At 42.1% G+C, this 14,725-nt stretch overlaps 1 protein-coding gene across 1 annotated transcript; it reads right to left on the reverse strand.

Annotated features, from left to right (window-relative positions):
• Window positions 1-1,837: 1,837 nt before the first annotated feature.
• On the reverse strand, window positions 1,838-6,653 carry LOC135514136 (beta-centractin). The gene is made up of 11 exons (XM_064937372.1): window positions 6,455-6,653; window positions 5,574-5,638; window positions 5,378-5,453; window positions 5,079-5,204; window positions 4,794-4,918; window positions 4,306-4,522; window positions 4,076-4,168; window positions 3,764-3,938; window positions 3,580-3,641; window positions 3,396-3,436; window positions 1,838-3,306 (listed from the first exon to the last, which is right to left on the reverse strand). The coding sequence occupies exons 1-11, from the start codon at window positions 6,500-6,502 to the stop codon at window positions 3,204-3,206; spliced, it is 1,131 nt and encodes a 376-aa protein (XP_064793444.1). The 5' UTR covers window positions 6,503-6,653; the 3' UTR covers window positions 1,838-3,203.
• Window positions 6,654-14,725: the final 8,072 nt, after the last annotated feature.

The raw sequence follows: 14,725 nt of genomic DNA on the forward strand, positions 1-14,725 counted from the left end.
AGTGAAGACATCAAAACACATGGAATCATATAGTAACCAAAAAAGTGCTAAACGAATCAAAATATATTTTAGATTCTTCAAAGTATCCACCCTTTGCCTTGATGACAGCTTTGCACACTCCTGGCATTCTTTCAACCAGCTTCACGAGGTAGAATGCATTTCAAATAACAGGTGTGCCTTCTTAAAAGTACATCTGTGGAATTTCTTTCCTTAATGCATTTGAGCCAATCAGTTGTGTTGTGACAAGTTGGGGTGGTATTCAGAAGATAGCCATATTTGGCAAAAGACCAAGTCCATATTATTGCAAGAACAGCTCAAATAAGCAAAGAGAAACAACAGTACATCATTACTTTAAGACCTGGTCAGTCAATAAGAAAAATGTTAAAAACTTTGAAAAATGATTTTTCAAGTGCAGTCTCAAAAACCATCAAGAGCTATGATTGAAACTGGCTCCGCCACAGGAATGGAAGACCCGAAGTTAACTCTGAAAAGGATATGTTTAGTAGAGTTGTCAGCCTCAGAAATTGCAGCCCAAATAAATGCTTCAGAGTTCAAGTAACAGACACATCTCAACATCAACTGTTCAGAGGAGACTGTGTGAATCGGGCCCTCATGCTCGAATTGCTGCAAAGAAACCACTACAAAGGACACCAATAAGAATTGACTTGCTTTGAATAAGAAACACGAGCAATGGACATTAGACCGGTGGAAATTTGTCCTTTGGTCTGTAGTCCAAATTTGATATTTTTGGTTCCAATCGCCGTGTGTTTGTGAGACAGAGTAGGTGAACGGATGATCTCCACATGTGTATTTCCCACCGTAAAGCATTGAGGCGGCAGGTAGCCTAGTGGTTAGAGCGTTGGGCCTGTAACCAAAAGGTTGCTCGATCGAATGCCTGAGCTGACAAGGTAAAAATCTGTTGTTCTGCCCCTGAACAAGGCAATTAACCCACTGTTCCCCGGTAGGCCATCATTGTAAATAAGAACTTGTTCTTAGCTGACTTGCCTAGTTAAATAAAGTATGGTGTGGGGAGGCTTTGCTGGTGACACTGTAATTTATTTAGAATTCAAGACACGCTTAAGCAGCATGACTACCACAACATTCTATGGTAGTCACGTAGTAAAAGGCACATGACAGCCCGCTCGGAGTTAGCCAAAAGGCACCTGAAGGACTCTGACCATGAGAAACAAGACTCTGGTCTGAATGCCTGCATGAAACTTGGCACCATCCCTACGGTGAAGGCATGGTGGTGGCAGCATCATGCTGTGGGGATGTTTTTCAGCGGTAGGGACTGGAAGACTAGTCAGGATCGAGGGAAAGATTAATTGAGCAAAGTACAGAGATCCGTGATGACAACCTGCTCCAGAGCTCAGACTGTGGCGAAGGTTCACCTTGCAACAGGACAACGACCCTAAGCACACCCAAGACAACGCAGGAGTGGCTTCGGGACAAGTCTCTGAGTTGCCCAGCCAGAGGCCAGACTTGAACCCGATCAAACATCTCTGGAGAGCTCCCCATTCAACCTGACAGAGCTGGAGAGGATCTGCAGTGAGAATTTTATTCAAAATCTTAAGATACATCAATCAATCAATCAATCAAATGTATTTATAAAGCCCTTATTACATCAGCCGATGTCACAAAGTGCTGTACAGAAACCCAGCCTAAAACCCCAAACAGCAAGCAATGTAGGTGTAGAAGCACGGTGGCTAGGAATAACTCCCTAGAAAGGCCAAAACCTAGGAAAAAACCTAGAGAGGAACCAGGCTATGAGGGGTGGCCAGTCCTCTTCTGGCTGTGCCGGGTGGAGATTATAACAAAACATGGCCAAGATGTTCAAAATGTTCATAGATGACCAGCAGGGTTTAATAATAATAATCACAGTGGAATCACAACTGCAATCAACGCATGTTTACAACTTCCAAACAGTCCACTTGTGGACTTTTTATGTACTACAGTGGACAGCCACAAGAGGGCGATGTCTACTGGCAGACAGGCCTTACATATCCGCTTTCTGAGTTTCCTAGCAACCACAGCAAAGCTGTGAGTGACTGTAGTACTGTGGATGAAGGTGTGGAAAATTATCAGTTGCTAATGTATTCAGCACAACAAAAATACTTCCCAGCAGAGTACACAAATTTATTGTAATGAAAGACATTTTTCTTTCAGCAATACTGTTAATTTTAGTGTTAGTATTTGCTTGAAGGAGTCATTATATGAGTAGGATATGGTCATATGGTTCCTCTTGAAACAAAAATATACCTATTTTGATATAAAATGAAGTCAGTAATTCTAATTCAGTTTAGATTGCAAATATCCAGTAGAAAACATGACAACCAACCCATTATCATGTCTGCATACGTTTTGGTGCAGTTTAAAAGTTTAGACTAATTAGAGGAAGTAAACCATACCAGTTTGGATAATATTCTCCAATGTGACAGTGCTTTTAACTCATATGGTCCACTCGATTTATTATTAGTCCCCTTACAATGTTGAGTTAAATTTATGAACCGATCAAATATTTAATACAATTTAGATCCACTTTGGTTTGAAATAAGGGAAAGTTATCCTCAGAAATTGCAACATCTGTACATTTTTTTTAATCCATCAGTGTCTCATCTTCAACAGTTAAATATGAAGCAACACTTTTAAATGGAGTCGGTGTAAGTTACAGTACACTGGGTCATATTTTAACAATTCATTTAAACTGTCTCCATTCAGACTGTGGGAAATAAGGAGACAACTTCAACTAGTTCTTAAGGTATCTTTGCACACTGTTTAATGTGCCACAGTAACCACACCCAAAGGTAAAAACAAGTCTTAATTGAATCTATCAAAGTAAAGCAGAACATTCACCTTCATTGTCATTTAAGTGATGGATTTTATGGGGCATAACACACAGCAGAATAAATACAGAATTTGAATCAAGCAATGCAGCTTAGCCTTGAATGTGTTTAAACAAAAAAACAAAAAATCCACAATATCAAGAGATGCAACTTAAAGCCTTGTCATTGGGACAGGTTCTGGGTCTTTCTGGTAAATGCTGGTCAACACTTCGCCAGTCCTGGCCAGTTTCCTCGTCATATGGCGTGTAGGGGAGTCCGTAGAAGGCATGCCATAGGGAGCCATGGGCTCTCCCCATCAGGGGGTGTGGTGGACTAGTTGGTGGACTTTTCTTGGGCAGAATAAGAGCACCACCAGTCTCTTCAGAATGTCTTCCGATGGATGGCACGTGCTCGGTCTTCCTCATACTCCTTCTTTGAAACCCACATCTTCTTGAAGGTGTCCAGTGACGCAAGGATGGAGCCCCTTAAAGCATACAACAGAGGATCATTACTGTCCATTACTCTGGAAAGACTGTTTAATCTAAGTGTGGCTGATCACATGACGTTACTTACCCTATCCACGTGGAGTAGAGTCGTTCTTGAGGTGCAGAGATCTAACAGAGAAACAGGGAAATAAACTGGCTGTGAAACAGCACAACTAGTTCAGAAATATGTTGCACCAACATTAAACATACTACATTGAAATTGCTGCTCAGTGCTCATACATGGGTAAATACAGCTCCAAGGCAGCAAATACCTTTATTTTCACATCTTTAGGTGCCAACTTTTTTACTTCACTTAACAACCGGTCACCAAAACCTTTGGGACAGAAACAAAATTGTAAACAGGGAGAGTAATACAATTAGCCAATGCTGAAGGAGTGGAGTTTGTTTGCTACAGTCTTCAATATGTAATTGGTGGGACAGGACTCTAGTCCTTACCTTTGAGGAGTGTGGAGCCCCCAGAGAGAACAATGTTGGAAAAGAGTGTACGTCGCAGGTCCATGTCGGACTTCTGAATGGCAAAAGCAAGAACTTCGTGGATTCCTTCACTCTCGTCCCCTATCAGGTCTGGACGGAAGAGGAGCTCTGGGGCTCGGAACCGAGCAGGGCCAATCTACACAGGGGATAACAAGCTGTCAATTCATCAGTAAAATACAACAGTTTATATGTTAATGTCAAAGTAAGTAGTAATATTTAACTTCCAGAACACTAAATCTTAAACATTTTGAGAATGAATCTAACATGACTCACATCCAATGTGCTGCCATCAGGAAGAGTGTACTGCACCTTCTCTGTCTCCAAGGTCTCATCTTTTTGTGGGTTCAGTGACAGGTAGCATGCTCTCTGCAGAGGTAAACAATTAGGGTGACAGGAGTCAAGGACAAAGAATGAAACAAATAACAAGACTGATAGTGTCTTGAAGATTTATACAACTATTTGCCTTGACCCCATCAAAAATACAAACATTTCTTCATCCATACCTCTTTTATAGTGCGCACAACCTCAAACTCAGCTGAGGTGTGGAAGTCATAGCCTTCCTTGCGCAGTAGCAGGCGTAGGTAGCGTGAAACATCACGGCCAGCAATGTCGACCCGCATGATAGAGTGAGGGATGGCAAAGCCTTCATAGATGGGCACAGCATGGGTTACCCCATCACCAGCATCCAGCACCACTCCTGTTGTCCGGCCTGTGGCATATCTGCAATATCCAAAGAGACATTCAAAACAGTTGTTTTTGCTAATGATCATTTTCACAACGCTACAATTACGAATGCATTACATGTCATATTAACCTGGGGTTTCCTTAGTTGTCAATACCACAGCCATAGCAGGGGTTTTATGACCTACATGGCTGTGATAACTAGTGATGACCATTTTCCTCCTTTGGGAGTGAAATCTTTTAATGTACTGGTATGCCCAACATAAGGCTGGCAAACAAGAGAAGATATCTAGAGGAAAAACAAACTCACAAGCTTAATACTGCCTGCATGGAGATGAAGAGCGCTGGTACATTGAAGGTCTCAAAAAACACCTCTGCTGCACGCTCCCGGTTTTTACTTGGGTTCAAGGGGGCCTCTGTTAGCAGCACAGGATGCTAAAGGACATTAGGATAAATGCAAAAGAAAGTAAATGCAGTGAAACAGTAAAAAAAAAAAAATCATATTAACTTCAAGCAGCCCTGAGAGAGAACACCAGCTCTCATGATCAAATTAAAAGTACCCAGAATAAGTGTCACAGAAACCAGAGAAAAATACCTCTTCAGAGAAGGTCTGTAGTTGCTCCTTAGAGTACACATATTGCCAGATGCGCTCCATGTCATTCCAGTCCTTCACAATACCGTGCTCCATTGGGTACCGCACAGACAGGAGCCCCCTGTGTTCCTACAACCACATGGAGAGAAAGTATTGGGAATAGCAGCCAAATTACTATATTTTGTTTAAAAATACAGATTTAGTGTTAATAACAGCCTACATATAGGCATACAGGCCCATAAATCCCTTTACATTATCAGTGACACAGGGCCACAGGCATCGGTCTTAGTAGAGCACTGTACCTCTGCTTTTGGGCCAATGAACAGATCTCCTTCCAGAGCACCTGCCATCACCCGAACATGCTTTGGACGACCCACACTAGAAGGTAAACACATGGATCATTTTACATACACTTTTCATTCAAACAAAGCATTTCAGTCAAATACATTTAAGTATTTAATATTATAGTGTTGAGTTGGCTGTAGTGTTTGATCTTACTAGTTTGGGAAGCAGTATTTGGGGATCTGGTCTCCTGCAAAACCAGCTTTAACAACACCGGAGCCCTGAAAGAGAAAGAACATGTAGGTCCTTGCAACGTCAGCTACATATATTAACTCATTTATTATAGGGACTGAGGGCGTCTCTGGCCCCATCTGTTCATCCTGTTTGTACAGTGATATCAGTCAGTAGTCATGAGAGAGTGCTGAGGGGCAGCACACCGGCCTATTGTAAACTACTGTGTCAGACCCAATATCAGTAGTAAAAATATGCTGTTCCTTAATTATTGTACTTTAATGCCTTGTATTGATTACGATCAGCAACACAATGATGCATAAGTAAATTATTATTTATTTTAAAACACAATGATGCTGTTATCAAGTAGCCTGAAGAGAAAGGCTGTTAATAATCTAGCCTAACGTTAGATGATGCGCTAGTTTCCTAACTCGTCCTTTCTTTCACAATTAACGTTGGCTAGACTTCTTATTTATAGCTAGCTGGCAAACTAACCTAACTAGTTGAAAAGCTCCCCATAATTCGCATACTGCATATGGATGGATTGGTTGGGGATGCAAACATCTAACGTGAGCTTGTTGTTAGCCTTGGTTATCACCCTTCCCGTCTCACAATGCTATGGTAGGTAGCTAACTAGCTACTGACTGAGTCGCAAAGCTAGTCAGTGGCTTCAGCAAATATATTTGATATCTGTGGCTTGACTAGACAATAAGAGGGTTTGCAAAAGCATACTACTGGCTAATCCGCTAGCTAACTTTAGCTATAAACAAGACAACGACCACCACCCATTGAAAAGCAAACTAACGTTAGCGACTTTTCGGTTACCTTAGTTACCGTTACATTTACCAATGATGTTGGCTACTTACATTATCAATAACCACTGGCTGATTTGCTATTATATCGTAGGACTCCATGGTGATAACCTTATAGATATAGGTCCTTTATGAATCCCTTTGTCCTAGCATTGTAGTTAGCTGATTTCGCCTTGTTATGTGGCGCAACGATGCAGATATAAATGTATAGCTAGATAGGCTCAGCTATTATCCGCCCACTCTGTGCAACGATTAGAGGGTTGTTTTTGCGATTTCGACGTACAGCCACACAAGCCAATCGCAAGCCATTGGAAGTAAAACGGTGACGTATGAAGCTTAGCGAGCAACAATAGGGTGCACGCAGTGGTGTAAAAATACTTAAGTTCTACTTAAGTAGTTTTGGGGGGGATCTGTACTTGACTTTACTATTTATATTTTGTACATTTACTCCATACGTTTCCCCGGACACCCAAAAGTACATTGTGACAGAAATGGTCCAATTCACACACTTATCAAGAGAACATCCCTGGTCCTCCCTACTAATTTACCTCTGCTCTGGCGGACTCACTAAACACAAACGCTTCGCTTGTAAATTATGTCTGAGTGTTAGTACCCCTGGCTACCTGTCAATAAAAATAAAAATTGTGCCGTATGGTTTGCTTAATGTAAAGAACTTGAAATTATTTATACTTTTTACTTTGATACTTAAGTACATTTGAGCAATTTATTTACTTTTGATACTTAAGTATATTTAAAACCAAACACTTAGACTTTTACTCAAGTAGTATTTTACTGCGTGACTTCACTTTTACTTGAGTTATTTTATATTAAGGTATGTTTACTTTTACTCAAGTATGACAATTGGATACTTTTTCCACCACTGGATGCACGCACCCTGAAAATAAAAGCTCACCATTGAAACTGATCCAAATGGATACAAGTAGTGGAATAATGCCATATCTGAACCACTAGATAATGCTAAACGAGATTGGAATGTTGTTACATAACTTAAAAATAATGCAATAATAATTAATTTGACAAACAGTAATATATATATATATATATATATATATATATATATATATACATAAAAAAAAATTAAGATCCCTCTGGATGTGTTAGACTGCATAATTGCATTGGGGGCATGCATATGTCCACTGTACAGCCAGCTTCACCTACTCGGTGACACCCACAGATTACAATTCCAAAGAGTTTACTCAAATATTAAGGTAATAGCTCTTAATGCAGGACCTGGTAGGCCTACCCTGTAGCAAACAAACAAACAAAATATTTTCCATAGGCTATGGACCGTACCTGTTTAACTTGTATTTTTTTCTTCTGAAGTGGGCTCTCTAAAAGCAGAGTGCATCAATGCTTCCCGTTGGAGCTATTTCTTTTTTCAATTTAAATGTATTAACTTTTTTATCCTTTATTTGACTAGGAAAGTCAGTTAAGAACAATTTCTTAATTACAATGATGGCCTACCCCGGCCAAACCAGAACAACACTGGGCCAATTGTGCGCCGCCCTATCATGGCCAGTTGTGATATTGTGTGGAATCAAACCAGGGTCTGGAGTGACGCCTCTATGCACTGAGAAGCAGTGCCTTAGACCGCTACGCCACTCGGGAGCTGCATTTCAGGGTCGCATGTACAGTTTCAGGATAAAAAATGCATGTGCTTTAAAATCATGGCGATTTGTATGAGTAAATACGGTAGGCTACAACAACGCACACACGATTATTGATCATGCGGATAGCAGAGCAGAGAAGACCGTATGAAGTATGGGACAGATTTATACATTGCATATAATTTAACAGTTCAATTTAATGTCACACTGTTCCTTGCGGCTGGGAATTGCCAGGGACGTCACAATACGATATTATCATGATACTTATGTGCCGATATGATATATAGCGATTCTCACAATTCTATATGTATTGCGATTCGATACTGGGATTTGACGTTCCAAACATATTGCTAACTATATGTCTGCTGCAGAAAGACGAGAGAGCAAATGAGTTTTGATCAGTCAGGGGGAAAAAGTGCTGAAAACATGTTGGCTCCAACTAGCGTTAGCTAACGCTGCCTTATATTTTAAATATATTTTTACACACTGATATTTGTAGTCAAATAGGGGATGGGTTTGGGTGGTAAATCTTGGTAACCTGGTTCCCACCCAAAAAATCCTAGCTGATACCACATTTTATGGATGCACACTATAGGTAAGTCTGTACAGTGCATTCGGAAAGTATTCAGACCCCTTGACTTTTCACATGTTGTTACGTTACAGCCTTATTCTAAAATAGATTCAATCGGTTTCCCCTCAATCTAAACAAAATACCCCATAATGACCAAGCAGGATTTTACAAAACTTAAATAATACATTTACATGAGTATTCAGGCTCTTTACTCAGTACTTTGTTGAAGCACCTTTTGCAGTGATTACAGCCTCAAGTCTTCTTGGTTATGACACTATAAGCTTGGCACACATGTATTTGCGGTGTTTCTCCCATTCTTCTTTGCAGATCCTCTCAAGCTCTGTCAGGATGGATGGGGAGTGTAGCTGCACAGCTATTTTCCAGTCTCTCCAGAAATGTCTGATCAGGTTCAAGTCTAGGTTCTGGCTGGGCCACTCAAGTACATTCCTGCGTTGTTTTGGCTGTGTGCTTAGAGTCATTGTCCTGTTGGAAGGTGAACCTTCCCCCAGTCTGAGGTCCTGACCACTCTGAAGGTTTTCATCAAGGATCTCTCTGTACTTTGCGCCGTTCATCTTTCCCTCGATCCTGACCAGTCTCCCAGTCCCTGCCGCTGAAAAACATCCCCACAGCATGATGTTGCCACCACTATGCTTCACCGTAGGGATGGCACCAGGAACTCCTCTAGATGTGATGCTTGGAATTCAGGCCAAACAGTTCAATCTTGGCTTCATCAGACAAGAGAATCTTGTTTCTCATGGTCTGAGTCCTTTTAGGTGACTTTTGGCAAAATCCTAGCGGGCTGCCGTGCTTTTTCCTGAGGAATGGCTTCCGTCTGGCCACTCTACCATAAAGGACTGATCGGTGGAGAGCTGCAGAGATGGTTGTCCTTCTGGAAGGTTCTCCCATCTCCACAGAGGAACTCTGTAGCTCTATTAGAGTGACCATCCAGTTCTTGGTCACCTCCCTGACCAAGGCCCTTCTCCCCCAATTTCTCAGTTTGGCCAGGCGGCCAGCTCGAGGAAGAGTCTTGGTGGTTCCAAAGTTCTTCCATTTAAGAATGATGGAGGCCACTGCAGAAATGTTTTGGTACCCTTCCCCAGATGTGTGCCTCGACACAATCCTGTCTCAGAGCTCTTCAGACAATTCTTCAACCTCATGGCTTGGTTTTAGCTCTGACTTGCACTGTCAACTGTGGGACCTTAGATAGACAGGTGTGTGCCTTTCCAAATCATGTCCAATCAATTGAATTTACTACAGGTGGACTCCAATCAAGTTGTAGAAACATTTCAAGTATGATCAATGGAAACCAGATGCACCTGAGCTCAATTTCGAGTCTCATAGCAAAGGGTCTGAATACACATGTAAATAAGGTATTTCTGATTTTATCTATAATAAATTTGCAAAAATGTCAACACTGTTTTCGCTTTGTCATTATGGGGTATTGTGTGTAGATTGATTTTGTAATAAATAAATAAAAAACGTTTAAAATAAGGATGTAACCAGTGTCGATCATAACCATGTAAATCATGGTGGGGCAAACAATTTTTTCTTCAGAAAAGCCACTACACAACAGTAAACAATACATTAATTTATAATGGTGACAAGCAGTGCCCACAAACTGATAGTTGGCCAACATAAAGCTGTCCCAACAGTAGAGCTTTCTTTCCAGCACAATGGAGTGAATCCTTACCAATACCTTTTTGCCCCACTGTATGTGTATGCCCTCAATGCATGTATGCCCTCAATGCAATTATGCTGTATAATACATCCAGAGGGATTTATTTTTTACTGTTTATTGTAAATGGTATTTATTATTGTATTCATTTGTAAGTTATGTAACACTCCAACCTTGTTTAGCATTGTCAAGTCCAAATATGGCGCTATTCCACTATTTGTTTCTGTTTGGATGTTTCAATTGATAACTTTCATTTTGAAGGCGAACAAAAGAGACAACAACAACACAAAATGTCACTATCTCAATACTTGGATATCACTGATTGTTTCGATAAGCCTACACCACCACCAGAGGGCACTGAAATACAATGTGGAATGTTAGACTTTACAATCAGGATAGTCTCTTCCTACAGCCGCTGTGGAGTGCCATACTTTCTTCTGGCGAGCAAGACTACAAATGGGATGTTTCACTTTTCCGACATGCAGATGTATCATTCAGGCCATTATATTAGCAAATAATATAAGCCTACTTTGAGAAATTTAGAGGAGATCATTATTAACTCTAAGAATATTTTTTTTTAACTTGCTATATTAAGAGTCCAAATGGCATGGTTATGCTCTTTCAGTCTGACTGACAGATTCAATTTACTTAACATAAGTTATTATTTCTACTCTTCACATTGATTTTGTAATAAAAAAAAACGTAAATGCACTCAACCTGCTTTTCCTCTCAACCACCACATGTAAATAGTAATGAGATAGATACATGTTTTTCTGTAAGTAAAGGCGCTAGAGCAGTTGGTACAGTAGGAGAGAATATCTGTATCATATAGTGGACACCCTATCACTAATGTGCTAAACCAATCTCTAAGTACAGAGCTAATAGTCATGGTCAGAGAAGCAACAAGGAATTGTCACTTTAATAATGTTTAGATATTTTTGCTCATCTCATTTGTATATACTATATTTTACTTTTAGGTTGTGGCGCCGGGGGAAGAAAGCTGAAGTTTTACGTGTTTCTTTTGCGTTGTTTGTAAAAAATAAAAATTCTACATAATGTTGCCTCTACCGTCTCTGACTGAAAAGATCTTCTGGACACGATTACTCACCACAAAATGGCAGAATCCTTTTTTTCCTTTAACGAGTCTAACGAGCCCGATGTGAATGACATACTGCTTTCCGGGAAACAGGCCCAGATCCCTGTCATTTGCGCGAAGAGAAGGCAGTGAAAAAGAGCCGGAGGGCGGGCTGCCTTCTGAGAATTCGTAGGCGATCAAATAAACCCCCGCTGCCTTCCATTCTACTAGCAAACGTCAATCTTTGGAAAATAAAATCAATCACCTACGCAGAAAATGAAACTACCAACGGGACATTCAAAACTGTGATATCTTAAGCTTCACGGAGTCGTGGCTGAACGACGACATTATCAGCGTACAGCTGGCTGGTTATACTCTGTATCGGCAGGATAGAACAGTGGCGTCTGGTAAGACAAGCGGCAGGGACTATGTATTTTTGTAAATAACAGCTGGTGCACGATATCTAAGGAAGTCTCAAGGTTTGCTCGCCTGTGGTAGATTTTTTTCATGATAAGCTGTATCGTTTAGGTTGTGGCCAAGAGTTTTACCTAGAGAGTATTTTTCGTAGCTGTCTGCATACCATTACAGACTGAAGTTGGCACTAAGACCGCACTCAATGAGCTGTATTCCGTCATAAGCTGTCAACGCTGGTATGAATGATTCGGGAGACAGGCGCAGGAATGCGTAATAGTTTTCTATTATAACCAAATTACGGTGTGACATGTAAGGGCATGGGGACAAAGACCAAACAAACACTATACAAAACACGGGGTTTAAACCCAAACAAAAGAGCAAGGAGTACCTCGAATAAATAACACAAGCGCACAATGAGTAACACGGGACGAGACCCGTAATCACCTGAGCAATCCACAATGGCATGAAAGCCAAAACACACAGCACAGGTACTCAAACGCACCAACGGATATGAGAACAATAATCAACGGGACAAATGTAAACCAAGGACACACTTTTACAATTACTAATCACTGGGAATAGAGGCCAGGTATGCGTAATGAAAGTTTCGGAGGGATCCGTGACATAAACAAAACAGGAAAACGCTCACCCAGACGGACTAATGCAGGGAAACTTAAATCTGTCTTAACAAATTTCTATCAGCATGTTAAACATGCAACCAGAGGGGGAAAAAAACTCTGCACCACCTTTACGCCACACACAGAGATGCATACAAAGCTCTCCCTCGCCCTCCATTTAGCAAATCTGACCATAATTCTATCCTCCTGATTCCTGCTTACAAGCCAAAACTAAAGCAGGAAGCAGCAGTGACTAGATCAACAAAAAAGTGGTCAGATAAAGCAGATGCTAAGCTACAGCACTGCTTTTCTAGCACAGACTAGAATATGTTCTGTCATTCCTCCGATGACATTGAGGAGTACACCACATCAGCCATTGGCTTCATCAATAAGTGCATCGATGACGTCGTCCCCGCAGTCACCATACACCATGGATTACAGGCAACATCCACACTGAGCTAAAGGCTCGAGCTGCCGCTTTCAAGGAGCGGGACTCTAACCCGGAAGCTTATAAGAAATCCCGCCATGCCCACAGACGAACCATCACACATGCAAAACATCAATACAGGACTAGGATCGAATCGTAATACACCGGCTCTGACGCTCGTCGGATTAGGCAGGGCTTGCAAACCATTACAGACTACAAAGGGAAGCACAGCCGAGAGCTGCCCAGTGACACGAGCCTACCAGACGAGCTAAACTACTTCTATGTTCTCTTTGAGGGAAATAACACTGAAACATGCATGAGAGCACCAGCTGTTCCTGGAAGACTATGTGATCACGCTCTCCGCAGCCGATGTGAGTAAGACATTTAAACAGGTCAACATTCACAAGGCCAAAGGGCCAGACGGAATACCAGGACGTGTACTGCGAGCATGCGCTGACCAACTGGCAAGTGTCTTCACTGACATTTTCAACCTCTCCCTGTCCGAGTCTATAATACCAACATGTTTCAAGCAGACCACCATAGTGTTCTTGGGCACAGGGACTAAGGTAACCTGCCTAAATGACTACCAACCCGTAGCACTCACATCTGTAGCCATGAAGTGCTTTGAACGGCTGGTCATGGCTCACATCAACACCATCAACACCATTATCCCAGAAACCCTAGACCTACTCCAATTTGCATATTGCCCTCACATATCCACAGATGATGCAATCTCTTGCACTCCACACTGCCCTTTCCCACCTGGACAAAAGGAACACCTATGTGATAAGGCTATTAATTGACTACAGCTCAGCCTTCAAAACCATAGTGCCCTCAAAGCTTATCAATAAGCTAAGGACCCTGGGACTAAACACCTCCCTCTGCAACTGTATCCTGGACATCCTGACGGTGGTGGTAAGGGTAGGTAACAACACATCCGCAATGCTGATCCTCAACACATGGGCCCCTCAGGGGTGCGTGCTCAATCCCCTCCTGTACTCCCTGCTCACTCATGACTGCACGGCCAGGCATGACTCCACCACCATCATTAAGTTTGCCGATGACACAACAGTGGTAGGCCTGATTACCGACAACGACGAGACAGCCCGAAGGGAGGAGGTCAGAAACCTGGCCATCTGGTGCCAGGACAACAACCTCTCCCTCAACATGATCAAATTGGTATACCCAACTGCTTGGCCTCTGACCGCAATGCACTACAGAAGGTAGTGTGTACGACCCAGTACATCACTTGGGATACCAGGCGGTGTCAGAGGAAGGCCCTAAAAATGGTCCAAAACTCCAACCATCCTGGTCATAGACTGTTCCCTCTGCTACCCCACGGCAAGCGGTACTGGAGTGCCAAGTATAGGTTCAAGAGGCTTCTAAACAGCTTCTACCTCCAAGCAATAAGACTCCTGAACATCTAATCAAATGGCTACCCAGACTATTACATCGCTGCTCTCTCTGTTATCATCTATGCATAGTCACTTTAATAATTCTACCTACATGTACATATTACATTTACATACATTTAAGTCATTTAGCAGACGCTCTTATCCAGAGCGACTTACAAATTGGTGAATTCACCTTCTGACATCCAGTGGAACAGCCACTTTACAATAGTGCATCTAAATCATTAAGGGGGGGGGTGGTGAGAAGGATTACTTATCCTATCCTAGGTATTCCTTGAAGAGGTGGGGTTTCAGGTGTCTCCGGAAGGTGGTGATTGACTCCGCTGTCCTGGCGTCGTGAGGGAGTTTGTTCCACCATTGGGGGGCCAGAGCAGCGAACAGTTTTGACTGGGCTGAGCGGGAACTGTACTTCCTCAATGGTAGGGAGGCGAGCAGGCCAGAGGTGGATGAACGCAGTGCCCTTGCTTGGGTGTAGGGCCTGATCAGAGCCTGGAGGTACTGCGGTG

The sequence above is a fragment of the Oncorhynchus masou genome, chromosome 25 (assembly GCF_036934945.1).
Source record: "Oncorhynchus masou masou isolate Uvic2021 chromosome 25, UVic_Omas_1.1, whole genome shotgun sequence".
NCBI lineage: Eukaryota > Metazoa > Chordata > Actinopteri > Salmoniformes > Salmonidae > Oncorhynchus > Oncorhynchus masou.

Coding starts and splice junctions, on each gene's coding strand:
- LOC135514136 (XM_064937372.1), bottom strand. CDS start 6,502: ATGGAGTCCTACGATATAATAGCAAATCAGCCAGTGGTTATTGATAAT. Junction 5,205..5,377: donor TCATTGGCCCAAAAGCAGAG/GTACAGTGCTCT, acceptor ATGTGGTTGTAG/GAACACAGGGGGCTCCTGTC. Junction 3,437..3,579: donor CTAAAGATGTGAAAATAAAG/GTATTTGCTGCC, acceptor TTTCTCTGTTAG/ATCTCTGCACCTCAAGAACG.